Source organism: Scyliorhinus torazame, chromosome 17 (genome assembly GCF_047496885.1).
Source record: "Scyliorhinus torazame isolate Kashiwa2021f chromosome 17, sScyTor2.1, whole genome shotgun sequence".
NCBI lineage: Eukaryota > Metazoa > Chordata > Chondrichthyes > Carcharhiniformes > Scyliorhinidae > Scyliorhinus > Scyliorhinus torazame.
The window spans coordinates 178,251,855-178,266,260 of record NC_092723.1 but is presented as its reverse complement, the minus strand read 5'-3'; the positions used below and the strand labels follow the sequence as shown (position 1 = coordinate 178,266,260).

General features: G+C 43.3%; 1 protein-coding gene across 1 annotated transcript in view; it reads right to left on the bottom strand.

Moving 5' to 3' along the window:
• clec16a (C-type lectin domain containing 16A) overlaps positions 1-14,406 on the bottom strand; it is a 324,098-nt gene that overhangs the window by 54,100 nt on the left and 255,592 nt on the right. The window contains exon 22 of the mRNA XM_072481721.1: positions 10,211-10,378. Coding sequence (XP_072337822.1) covers positions 10,211-10,378 — 168 coding nt within the window. The remainder of the gene's footprint in view (positions 1-10,210; positions 10,379-14,406) is intronic.

Below are 14,406 nucleotides of genomic sequence, written 5' to 3'. Positions count from 1 at the left end.
ATTTCTTTTCTTCCGATTTCAACGTGGGGATGTGGGAGTCGATGTCTGAGAATGGAGAGTTCATTGCCAACTGTGAGTAAGCAGGAAGTAAGTTGGGATACAGAGGGAAATGTCCTTCGTTGTGGTGACTGATGAGTTCAATGGTGTAAGGCAGGATGTAAGAGAAGGCTGAATTGTGGAAAGAGTGGTAGCAGAGAGGGAAATTGGGTTGTGCAGAAATAAGAGGGGGGGCAATGGGGTTCTGGAAAACAAGTAATTCAATGGGGACTGAACGATTAATTGGATAAAGAACACGGAGGGAAAGATGGGAGCTAGAAAACATCATGGTCCATGAGCTTGAAAAGAATCAAATGAATAGAAGCACCGAGAGGAAGATAGAAACTGGGGGTTGGGGGGGGGGGGGGGCAGTGATAGCTTGCTGGATCTGAAAGGAATGGGAGGGAGATAAGAACACTGGGCTGCAAAAGGATGATGGAGGATCTGGGATATGAGGCTGGGGACAGTGCCCAGGACCCAAGTGCAGGTTAAGGTCTGGGAATGCAACAAGGGTACTTGCTGGGAAAACAGTCAAAGTTCCAAACAGATTTGACGATGGCCCAGAAGAGCAGGTAAGAGGAGACTGCAGCAGGCAATATCTAAGAAATGGCAGGATTGAATTGTATTAAATGTGCCTTTTGCACAAATTGACCGTGCATACATTTGGTGGGAAACCTCAGGAGGGAAGATTCAGCTCCACAAATGAATAAATTGAAAAATGAATGAAAATCGCTTATTGTCAAGAGTAGGCTTCAATGAAGTTACTGTGAAAAGCCCCTAGTCGCCACATTCCGGTGCCTGTTCGGGGAGGCTGGTACTGGAATTGAACCGTGCTGCTGGCCTGCCTTGGTCTGCTTTAAAAGCCAGCAATTTAGCCCAGTGAGCTAAACCAGCCCCTTCGCTGAAATTGCAAGCTTCGGGCCAGCCATATACTATTGGCAGCAATACACAACAATTGTTTTTGCAAAGGGCCTTAATACTGCAGCAATATAACTTATAACAACTCTCAAACATTGAGCACATAAGACACTCGTCGAGCGCATACCTCCACCACACTGTATTAACGCAACATCAGTAAAATTACACAGCTCTTTCTTGAGGCTTTTCCCTGCATGGTTGATGATCTGCAACTTCAAAACTGAAAAAATATTTTTATTCCGAGTTTCCATCTCGCCAAGGAGGCTTCAGGCCAATCCACACCCAACAACCTGTTTGGAAAACTCTTGTTCACATTTTGACAGCTGTGACAAATTCCGCCACAACAGCTGAGACAATCCACAACATTCTTAAAAACAAAAGTAAATTTGCCCCATCGTCCAATGTTAATAGATCCTTTAAATGATTCCAAGGTCGAGTTCCGGATGCTTACCTTTGCTAAAAACTAATCACTACTTCTTTGTGCTATACCCAATCTGTGTACCAGATTTTGCTGAAATCCATCCATTAGTTTGAGAGCTATTGTTTAAAGCCAAACAGACTAACAGAGGAGAAAACATTACTTCTGCCCACCTTCAGGGACTGAGATAATAAATCAACCAACATTTTTCTGTAAAAGGCAGAGAAAGCAACAGTTAATTCAATAACCAAGTTGATTTAGTTCAAAGTTAAGTCCCAATATGAACATTTACCGTTGCAAGGAACAGCTATAAAATGTTTGCCTTTGGGCAGCATGGTGGCGCAGTGGGTTAGCCCTGTTGCCTCACGGCGCCAAGGTCCCAGGTTCGATCCCGGCTCTGGGTCACTGTGTGGAGTTTGCATATTCTCCCCGAGTTTGCGTGGGTTTCGTCCCCACAACCCAAAGATGTGTATTGGTGGATTGGCCACGCTAAATTGCCCCTTAATTGGAAAAAAATAATTGGGTACTCTAAATTTATTCAAAAAAAAAAAAAATGTTTGCCTTTTGTTACGCTAAGTAACTAATTTCTTTTTGCCATTTACAATGCATTTTGTTTTCATTTTCATCTTTAGATTATGGCATGGATAATAATAAAGGGCAAGCTCACCATGACTGAATACAAGTTTCTGGGCACGTACTGTCATAGGTGACAGAAAGACAAGGCAGACTTGTACTTAAATATAACACTTTTCATCACCTCACTTTACAGCCAATGAGTATTTTTGAAATCCTCATATAATGAAGGAAATGTGGCAGGCAAAACAAACTCTCACAAATAGCAATGTAATAAAGACCAGGAAATCCATTCCTTGTGATAACGACGAAGGAATAAATATTGGCCAAAAGAACTCTTTGAAATAATGCTGTTGGAACTTTTATGCCCACCCGAGGGGAAAATAGGGCCTCAGAAAGATGGCACCTCTAACAGTGCAGCACTCCCTCAATACCGCACTGCAATGTCAGCCTAGATTTTTCTGCTCAAGTCCTGAAGTGGGACTTGAAACATCTGACTCAGGGTATAGCAGGCATAGTAACTGCCCTGCCATGCAAGCCTCGCAGTTCTCCCACGGCGAACAGTAAGTAGCTTCTGTTGACATCTCCACCAAAGATTTTTGAAAAATCAGGGTAAAGTTTCCTCTGAGGTAGAGAAACCCAAACTTGGGAAAGAAAGTCACACCTTACTTTGATATCTGAAAACAAGACTGGCACTTCACTGTAGAATCAACATGTTCTTTTGAGTTGGAAAAACACAGTTTGGAACACAAATGTCGTAGAAGCTATGGTTTTACTCCTAGCAACCAGCCAAGGCACAAAAGTAACGATCCACAAAATGATTTACAGCGAGCTCAAACAACAGATGGAAGCAATGACACGGGAAAATGCCACTTCAGTCTAGGTACACCTATGTGAAATAAAGTGCTACGGAAAATGTGTGCAAAAATAAGTAAGTTATTTATATAGGTTCAGTGACTACTCTGATTGAGGTAAATGAAACAAGCAGTTAATGCCCTGCAATAACCCCAAACTTGCATTGGCATGAGTGGTCAGATGGTTTGTTGGACACATGTTGGCAAGACCCTCAAAGAAACCTTTTGATCAACTTTGAATAATGCCATGGGCTCTGAACTGTGAGAACGCACAGGCAGGGCATGGCTATAAATTTTCATTTGAATAGCAGCAGCAGGGTGGCACGGCGGCACAGTGGTTAGCACTGCTGCCTCACGGCGCCGAGAACCCGGGTTCGATCCCGGCCCTAGGTCACTGTCTGTGTGGAGTTTGCACATTCTCCCCGTATCTGCGTGGGTCTCACCCCCACAACCCAAAGATGCTGTTTAGCACAGGGCTAAATCGCTGGCTTTGAAAGAGACCAAGGCAGGCCAGCAGCACGGTTCAATTCCCGTAACAGCCTCCCCGAACAGGCGCCGGAATGTGGCGACTAGGGGCTTTTCACGGTAGCTTCATTGAAGCCTACCTGTGACAATAAGCGATTTTCATTTCATTTAATTTCATGTGCAGGGTAGGTAGATTGGCCACGCTAAATTGCCCCTTAATTGGAAAAAAAATGAATTATGTACTTTAAATTAAAAAAACAGCAGCTGCAAACAGTGCAGCAAGCCCCCCCACATTGGGTTGAAGTGAGAGCCTAAATTATTTGCCCAAGGCAATTAGAGACAATAACTTTTGGACTCAGTGTCGTAATTGCTAACATGAAGACAATCTGACATGTAATAAAAGCACAGATCTTGAAACTAGACAGTATGCAAATATTTGCTAAGTATTCCCAACTGTGAAACCATCTGGCATCTTTCTGGGAAACCAGAGTTGCAGCTGGCATAGTTACATGGGTTCCTTAGTTAACAGAATGTGAATTCTAGTAAATGCATGATCTCATTAAAACTCATTTCATTGTGAATAAACAGTGTTTCCTCAGATCAACTACAGTAGGAGTTACCATGTATTGAGTTAGTTTGTATGAATTGGTAAGCTTGAAATGCACATTAAATCTGCATCAATATATTAAACATCTGTCCAGTTAACTACAATCAATACAAAGTAAAAAAGGGTCCTGCGGAAATTTTAGTCGAGTGCGGGTAATTATTTTAAACACAACTAAGATATGGACAATTTCCATTTTGTTAAAGTTGGCACAAGTTACAACTTCCAATTACCAAGCCACTCTCACAGAATCCCTACAGTACAGGAGGAGGTCATTCAGCCCATCGAGCCTGCACAGACCCTCTGAAAGAGCACCTTACCTAGGCCCTAGGCCCACCCGTCGCCCTATCCCCGTAACCCCACCTAACATTTAGACACCAAGGGGCAATTTAGCATGGTCAATCCGTCTAACCTGCACATCTTTAAAGGATCACTCACTGTTTAGTTAGTTTTTCCGGTCAATCTTTTGTTCCATTCTACCCTGGCTAAATCCCTTCTCATTCCATTGAACTTAGCACTCTTGCCAATTTCAAAGTCCTACTTTAGATTGTTCCTTGCTCTTCTCCATTGCTGATCTAAACCTTGAGGTACAAATAATCACTCTTGCTCAAGTGTTCCTTGCAGACAATTGGCCCACTCACTTCATTCCCGAGCACCAGAACCAGCAGTACTTTCTTCCTGGTTGGACTGAGAACATGCTGGTCACGAAAATTCTCCAGAACACATTTCAGGAATTTCTCACCGTCTTCACCCTCTTTTCTAACATTATCCCAATCAATATTTGGGAATAACTTCATGATATCTGTCATTTCCCTTCAGACTTTCTCCTCCATCTCTCACTATTTGGACTTAATCCACTATCCTGAGCAGGGTGAACAGTCCCTTTTTGCTACCCAACTCTAACCAAATTAATTCTGTTCTTTTCCCCTCAATGGAATGTTACAACACCTTCTCCAAGCAATACTGCTACCAACTTCCTTTTTCCTGCCCTATCTTTTCTGGACATTTTATTTTCTTGAATAAGGCACTATTTTAAAACATATTTCCATTACTGCTGCTACATCATATTCCCACATGGTTATTTATGCTAGTAGTTCACCAATCTTAATCACCAAGCTTTGCGTATTTGCATTTGGATTCCTTGCAGTCCTTCTTAGTCTGCTTCCATCAAATATGTTACTAATTCCTTCTTCAATGCCATCCAACACTCTCACTCCTTTAAGCACCTTATTCCTCATCTCTGTTTCTATATGCTGGTTTACCTAGCTTGTTAAATTAATTAAAACACTCCCCCAGTCACACGATCAAATCTTGTTGTGAGCGCTTTTGTCCCAGGCCATCAACACATACCCTTCCCATCAATGATGTAACTGTTTTTCACTTCTCTACCATCACACCTTCCATCCCTCATTCTAACGCTTTGCACCTCCCCTCTCCATCCTCTTTTCCTCCATTGTGCAAGCAGTTGAGTTATGCCTCTGCATGTAGAGTGCTGTAGCAATGCATGTTTATGTACTGTATCGTTTTAAATAAAGCATTTCACCTGCAGAAGTATTTCAGAAAAACGTCAGCCTTGTAGAATGGTATTGAAATATTCAAAATATTCTGTACAAGATGTGAGTTCTTAATTCACAAAGAGAATACCACTTAGGCAAACAGCCTGTTAAATGTCACCTCAAAATAAATATAAAAGACAATAGTTCAAAATATACTTTGACATGTTATTCTACATCTCCAATGAAACATGTCTGTATAGTAGGGGGTGGTATAACAATTTTAGTTCAATCAACTCCTTGTGTACTTTCTCCATCATTCCTTAGATTTTAGAATTTTGGCAGGTTTCTTAGAGAGCGTTAAAATATAAACATTTCTTAAAGCTTGGAAAGGACTTTGGAAATAATTCTTCCAGTTATGGTGTTCTATAACCTTTAGGTGGACAGAAGTTGGTCCCAGTCTGTAAAGTTGATTATATGTACACAACAGTTCAATGGTAGTCACCTAACTTCCCAAAGCACATTAAGCTGTGAGAGAAAGGCAGCATTCTCCTGACTGAGATCAATTTTCAACTTAAAATAAAATGGGTAACATTTTTGAAAACCATCCAATTACCTCACTGATTAACATTAGTGATTTGACATCAGTTACGCGGCTTCCAATTCTAAAGTTCTGACAAAAGGTAATCGATCTGAAACGTTAACTGTTTCTCACTTCACCTGACTGCTCAAGTATTGTCTGTTTTTATTTCAGATTTCCAGCATCTGCAGTATTTTATTTTTATTGTAGTTATTTTAGCACTCATCACTTGTGTTGCCAATTAGAAAATGGAAACATTTTCACCGTTAAACTCTTGTCACACAGACGGAGGCAAATGCACAGTGGGCAGAATTTTCCGGCCGTTCGCGCTGGTGAGATCTTCCGGTCCTGCCGATGGCCCCCCTGCCCCCGGGCCGCAGATTTCCCAGTGGCAATGGGTACATTCAACGAGAAACCCCATTGACAACGGCATGACCCGGAGGTCCCGCTGCAGGCTAATGGCAGCCCCCCTCCACCACCACCACAAAACGTGTGACGAGCTGCGCGGAAAATCCTGCTCAGTAATGTTTGTGTTCATCTTTTTCACCTACCCTCTCCAATTTGCACAGGCATTCCTCCTACTCAACATCAGGTTATACTGGCATCATCCTTCCCTCATCAGTTTATGTTATTTCTTTTTCTCCACCCCCTTCTTCCCCATTTTACATTAACACTATTCCTCTCCAGTTCACAAAGTCACTCCGCTGATTCTCTTGCCCAGTCTGCAAAGGATGAAGACAGCATTCTCAGGTGCTCCATGCATCCGCCATATTCACCGTTATCTCTAATTCTTTCCTGACTTCAGATTTCGTAGCAGAGTTTCAAACTCCCGGAGCAATAAGGTAGACAGCAGAATTGGGAAGTGGTACAGGCAGACTGAAAAGCAGTATATGAAACAAAAGTATTCCTTTTTTCCTTTCTAATTTAACACATCTCTGCTGTTTCTGCTTATTTTTATTCACATTTGAGGGCAAATTATTTTCAGATTAAAAAGCAGAAAGAAAAGGATGGGTGCTTTTACAGTGGTTTTTATTTAACTTGAATGGAGTGGTTCCCCACAATTACATTGCTAAAATTAGCTCATTAACTCAGAACTCAAAACTGCAGTGGCAGAAACATGCCTTAAATAAAGCAATGGGAAAAACCTGTTTAAGCAGCATAAAAATGTAAACTCTTTTTAGATTCTTACTGAACCACATATGACAGAAATAATGGTTAGTGTGGTGTTTTGGTGACGATGACCCAATAGTGATGAGAGCTCTGTTGTGGGCATTGTTACAATGTAAAGAGGAACTGACTGAATCAAAAAGAAACACAATTAGATATTTCAGTGAATTAACTTTTTAAATGGCATTTGATTTTGCAGATTTCAGGATAGAAAGAAAATTGAAACTTAATCAAATATCCATGTTTGTCAAGAGCCAAACCCATACAGTGTATTTATATATCCTCATGCAATAAAGACAAATACTCCTGCAGCTCCACCACTGGTGGGAGGACACAGTGTAACAACTTTGCATGCAGTAGACTGATTTGATCAACACCCAGTTACATCAAGATTTTTTTGTTAATGTGGATGGAAATGTTTCACATTCCTTCATTCCAATAAAAAAAAGTTTACTTATCCAACTGTGTCCTAGACCAGTGTTTTTCAAACTATTTTCCAGGGACCCACTTTTACCAACCTGCTGACCTTCATGATCAATGCCAGCTGACCATCGCACCACCCCATTTTCGCTCACCTTTAATGCGACAGGTGAGCCTGCTTGGGGTTCTCACAATCTCACTCCAAGGTTCATAGGAGAGGGAAATGCGCATAACAGTCGGTTCCTTTGTGCTGTCTTCATCTTCAGGAGGACGGAAATTCCAACCTTGCATATGTTGGTCATGGAGAAGGGCATTAGCAACAAAATGCTTGTTTTACTCAGCACTGGATACTCCTCGAAGGCGCAACTCTCGAAGGCGCAACTCCAGAATGCTGACAGCCACATGGACTGGTGGTGTGACTTTAATGTTCTGTCACAAGTGAGGCCCAGAAGTTCAGTCTCTTCGTTTGGTGTCAGCTGCTAGTTAATAATTGACTCTGGCGTCTCAAACTCAAAAAGTATTTTCATCCACCTTTTCTTTCAAAATCTGGAACTTCTCCGGAAAGTAGCGACGGAAACTGATCAGCGCAGCCAGGTGCAACTGATTAAGGCCAGTCTATTTTTTTTTCTTTTTCAAAATAAATTTAGAGTACCCAATTCATTTTTCCAATTAAGGGGCAATTTAGCATGGTCAATCCAGCATGGTTAATCCATCTACCCTGCACATCTTTGTGTTGTGGGGGCAAAACTCACGCAAACATGGGGAGAATGAGCAAACTCCACACGGACAGTGACCCAGAGCCGGCATCGAGCCTGGGACCTCGGCGCTGTGAGGCAGCAGTACAAACCACTGCACCACCGTGCTGGCTTGTCAGTCTATTGACAGTTACCTTACTAACACTGGGCGCGGTTCTCGGATTGTCAGGCTATGTCCTGATGCCGGCATGGGAACGGTGGGGGTTTACGACTGGAAAATCGGTGCAAAACGGCCACCGATCCTTCGTTTGGTGGTGGCTAGCAGGCAGGCAGCGTAGAGCACCTAGCTCTAGCTGCCGATATGGCCGGAAAATTGCCGGGTCGCGGCCGTGCATGGCGGCGGCCTGCAGCAGCCACGCCATGCAATATGGCGCCGGCCACGCGCTAACCCGGCCTGCCAAATAGTGCCCCCCCTTCGGCCCTTTCGCGACCCCAGGCCCTACCCAAACAGTGCCCCAGCCCCTGACAAAGTCCCCCATGCCTGCGGATCGGCTCTCTTCTGACTGCGGTGGTGCTGGACTGAGTCCGCAGCAGCCACGCCGAGTTTCTGACAACAAATGGCACACGCGACAGACACCGTCGGGAACTCAGCCGGTTGGGGGGGGGGGGGGGGGGGGGGGGGGGGGGGGGGGGGGGGGGGGGGAGTGGAACATCAGGGGGGAGGGCTTCAGGCAACGCCCCGACGCCGTGGATATGGCATGCGGTGTGTACTCCTAGAGTATGCCATTTTGGAGGGGGCAGAGCATCGCAAAAGTGGCGCCGCCCCCGATTCCATCACAAACGGGGATTCTCCGGCCGATCACCGAACGTGATTTCGGCGTTGGAGACCAGAGAATCCCGCCCACTGTTTTCTTCGATGTGTCGTTGCAGTGTGGGAACATGTAGTAATTTTGGTTTTGTACTCGCACTTTCCAAACTTTCAATGACTTTCAGAAAGGATCTATTTCGTCACAGTGTCTAGAGCAATTATCATCTATCCTTGCAATTTGAGGTTGTTCGTTTGGAATTGAAAAGATGCCTGAAAGGTAAGATATAGTTAGCATCCAATCCTCATTTGCCACTACTTTCTTGCATATAATACACATGGGCTCTGCATTCGATTTGTATTGGCACAATTAACAAAGCCATACCTCAAGAAATCATCTTTCTACTACTTTGTTCCAGATTTGTTTCTTTTTAATGGTTGTTCACCAGAGGCCCTGGAGCTCTGAATATAGCTCGCACCAGCACTGTTGTGTCCTGCTGTGGACTCTCCTGTGCAGCTCCCACCAGCGGATTCAGTTGTGAGATCCTGGCCTGTGTGTGTCTCTGGCTCTCTCTTCATTCTTACAAAATGACCCATTTTCAGCTCTTCATAGTCTTGTTGCTTGCTTGCTGGCAGCGACAAAATAGAAGAATCTCTTCTCTGCAATTTCATGGCCAAAGCATGGACGTACAGGCCGCTTGACGTCAGCGTATGTGTCGGGCGTGTGACCGGTTCTCTTCTGCCACTTCTAGCGGGAAGACTCCAGCGTTCGCATTTACCGGCTGGTCGTGGCCGGTGGGTGCTTCTCCCGATCGGGAAGACCGCGACTGATCACTTCTCGACCCTCTCAACACCCATCTGCGGGTCACGACCCCCAGTTTGAAATACACTGTCTTAGACTGCTAGTACCTCTGTACCAATATAAACAGATGTGATGCTCCAATCTATTCACACAGATCATTGTTGCTAAAACTCCAATATAAAATAGGTTAATAGCAATAGCAATACACAACCCCCGAGTGCATTTCCTGCTTCGGGAATCTCGGAATTAAACTGAAGCACTGCGTGCCTTAATGCACAGAAACTAAGCAATCACAGTCTTCAAAAGGTTCAATGCCAGTTAAACATATTGCACAAGTAATTTAAAAGGTGCATTTGAACGAGAAGAACATTTAACATTACCTGGAACTTTATCAACAGAAGCAAAAACCGAACGCTGAACTGTAGGATCACTGACGCCACGGCGAGACTGGTCATAAAATCTAAAAGGTAGATGGTGGGCCGAAGAGGGCGATCCATGTCCAAAGCCCATGACTTCAGAAGAGATTTCCACTGGGAGGTCCAACAGTACTAAAGTTTAACAAACGACAATTTAAACAAAGATATCTCAAACAATTGTTAATCCTAGTTGATTGAATTTTTTATTTTAAATTACATCTAAATAAATTATCCTGCAGATTTAAAATGTACAAATATTTTCAATTACATGATATTCCCATTTCTTTTACAGCTTATAACATTGTAAAATTGTGTAACATTTCAATATGCCAAAATATACATTATAATGCATACCAAGTTAATAACCCCCTTCCAGTTCTGCTTTAATACTGCGAAGTAAAGCATTTATTATGTCCTCCTGATAAAACGGTAATCAGAGTTAGTCAAAACTCATTTTCTGCAGAATGGGGCAAGTATTTATCCAAATCCTATTTTGATAATTTCCAAGCTCAATGCAGTTACAGAAAGAACTAAAGAGGAAACAGGTGGTTCTTCATAAGAGTGCAATGGAAATGAGAAAGAATGATTTTTACACTGGGCTTGAAAACCTTTAACCAGTTGTCAAGAATTTGTCAAGAAATTGTGATTGAAAGCATTCAAGGAAGTGCTGTAATCTTTGATTTCAGGAGATATCGATAAATAACTTGAATTACATTTAAAGTTTCGCCTGCACCCCCAAAGATTAATTTACTTCCCAAATTACTCATACTGCTCAATATTATGCTCAATATCTTAATGCATCTTCTGTGAGCGGAGGTCGAGGCTAGCCTGTGGTCAGGCGGAAACTGTGAGATGAACTGATGGTGAGGCTGGACCTCACCTCAAGGTCATGCAGAGAGGATTGGATGTGAGTTTGTAGGAATGGGGGTTAAGTAAGAGGCCAATGGATGTGAGTAGCACAGTAGGCTAAGGCACAGGTTCAGTATGAGCATCTAATGGGAGAAATCACTAGGGTAATCTGTTCACAAGGAATCTGCAGGTAGAAATCAGGGGCAGGATTTTCCGGCTCCCCAGTTGGATATTTCTCGGCAGCGTGAAGCAGCGTACCTCCCATTTGCTGGCAGGAAGATTAGAGAGTCTGACAGCTTTAACAAAAGGTCATCCCGACTTGGAACGGTAGCTCCCTTTTCCCCCCACAAATGCTATCAGGCAAGAGATTATCCAGTATTTTCTGTTTTTGTTCCGGATTCCAGCATCCGCAGTAATTTGCTTCTAAATAAATTTAGAGTACCCAAATATTTTTTTCCAATGAAGGGGCAATTTAGCGTGGCCAATCCACCTACCCTGCACATCTATGGGTTGTGGGGGTCAGACCCATGCAGGCACCGGGGAGAATGTGCAAACTCCACATGGACAGTGACCCGGGGCCGAATTGAGCCTGGGCCCTTGGCACCGTGAGACAGCAGTGCTAACCACTGCGCCGCCGTGCCGCCTAATTTGCTTTTAAGTAAAAGTGAGATACTGGGAGAGCAACCCAGTGAACTGGAACTACAAAAAAAAAAAAAAAAAAAAGGAGGAATGGGCACGCTCTACAAAATAAAGTAATTGACTGGAGTAGGGGAGGGGTAAGCAAGCGCAAAGAGGAATTCATAGTAGAAATGCCACACTGCATATGCAACCCAAGGAAGCAAAGAAAACCGTTCCCCTTGGTGCGGGGATCAATGACCAGGGGTCATAGATTTAAGATAAGGGACAGGTGATTTAGAGGGGAAGTGAGGAAAACCTTTTTTACCCAGAGGTTGGTGCAAGTCTGGAACTCACTGCCCGAAAGGGAGGTGGAGGCAGAGACCCACGTAACATTCAAGGAGTATTTCGATGTGCACTTGCGATTCCAGGGAATACAAGGCTATGAGCCAAGTGCTGGAAAACGGGATTAGAATAGTTAGGTGGTTGTTTTTGACCGGCGCAGACACGATGGGGAAATGGGCCTTTTCTGTGCTGTACGGCTATGATCAATAATACATGGAAATGGTACACTAAAGACCCGTCCGACTAAGCACATTGATCCCATTGAAGAAAGCATAAAACGTGAACCGCATTTCATAATAACTTCCTCAGTGATGCCCGATGCAACTGGAATGTCAGAAAGGCGCCCCCATTAGAAACTACTTTCCTGCAATCCAGAAATCGAAGCACAAAATGCAGGGATACTTTCTCCGAAATTATATTTTCTTTCTACTTCAAAAGTGGCGGACTTCGGGATATCAGAACAGCCAGATCTATTTCCTGGGGAGGAGGGCGGACGCCCTTGCCTTTGCCTCCCTGATCGCCCACCGTAGAATCCTGTTCGGCTGGCGGTCAGCAGCATCACCCAAAGCTGCAGACTGGCTGTCCGACCTCTCGGAATCTCTCCAAATGGAGAAAATCAAATTCTCCATCAGAGGGTCGGCCGACAGCTTCCACAGAACGTGGGAGCCATTCACCCAACTGTTCTGGGATTGTTTGTGGCCAATGAACAAGCAGAAGAATAGTCAAGTAGCCAAGAATCAGGGGAAAGTAGCAAAGGTGTGAGATGGAGGGAAAGACTGGGGGGAGAGGGGGTGGAGGGAGGGAATAATAGAGGGGAACCAGAGAGGGGGGGGGGGGGGGGGGGCGGGGGAATGAAAGCCAGAAGGAGAGCACGGGAAACGACAACAAACTCGGCAAATACAGTAACAGAGAGCAAGAAAATACGGGAGAAAGATGGGACGAACGGCCGAAGGGGAGGTGAACGCGCAACAACGGCAACAAAAACCGTCCAGGAGAAGCAAGTAACAACACCAACACCAGATCCATTCTCGTATTGCCCTCTCTGTATTGGACTGTAATTATTTCTCTGGCACCCAAATGTATATATACCTTACCAGCTTCCAAGCTAAAATTAGATATCTCCGCTGAAATTAGATATCTCTGCAAAAGTGGAGAATAATTTCAGGCCTCACCATAAACTACAAAAAGATCTGTGCTAGTAATACGCTACCTTTATATATTTATTGCATTTGATACGTTATTGATTCATTTGATGTCTTAAGGTACTGATTGAGTGCATACCTAGAGAATGGAATTATTCAAAAGGCCATGACTGTGAAAAGATAGTCATTTTATCTTCATTTCAAAATAATTTTATTGAAACAAGTTTGACATATCAAGGAAAAGACAGGAGTGGGTAGAAAAGCTGCTTGCAAATCACGTTCAGGAACATCAAAAATAAGACAATAATGTATTTTTTAAAAGTCACAAAAATAAAACTATGCTCAGCTTCACCCAGGCTCTGGAGACACTCTCTGATGACTGATGTGCCCCATGTTCTGAAACAGCAAAGAAATGGCAACGAGACGTGGTCATTCCAAACTGAGTGATTTCGGCCACAAAATAAACTGTTAACATGCTATAAAACCCCTTTTCCCTGATCACATCTTTACAGTGTGCTTTCAACTGATCTTTCTATCAACATTCAGTGAGCTTTGTTCAGAGAAAACTCCTTCAAATGTTCTCGTTCTCCTCTTTCTATCAACTTCTGGTTTACAGCTGCTCGGAGTTGGGCATCTTTACTCATTTCAGAATCAGAGTAACTCTCTCTTTCTCCACAAACCGAGCCACTGACCGTGAAAAGATGGCCATTGTTTCAGATAATGAATAAACTATTGAACTTTAGGGTCATGTCTGCAGATATTCAGACACTGTTTCAACTCATGTTTTATATAATGAAGAGACCATTGTATTCCAGCGCATTTTGTGATAAGAATGTATCAATTAATTAGTTACAGCAAGGTTGATGGCTAGCTGTGACATGAGAATCCCATTCTCGTAAGGCGGCACACGTAGACACGGAATTAACTTTGATGGACATCAATAAAGCTTAAGTAATGACCAATGTTTGATTAATAAATCATATTGTAAGTAACAGACATCTATTTGAACAAATCATTAGGTCTTAGCTGAGAATTAGAAACCAATGAGAGTAAATGAGGGATTACACCATCGATAAGGATTCCCTCAAAAATAAGACCTCGTGGTCAAGGGTCCGTTCAGAGTTTATGCTTTCCTGAATTCTTGAACCATCTATCAATTTACCTTTGTTTCAAAGTCATTTCTTTATACTTTTCTTTTGCTTTACTTCT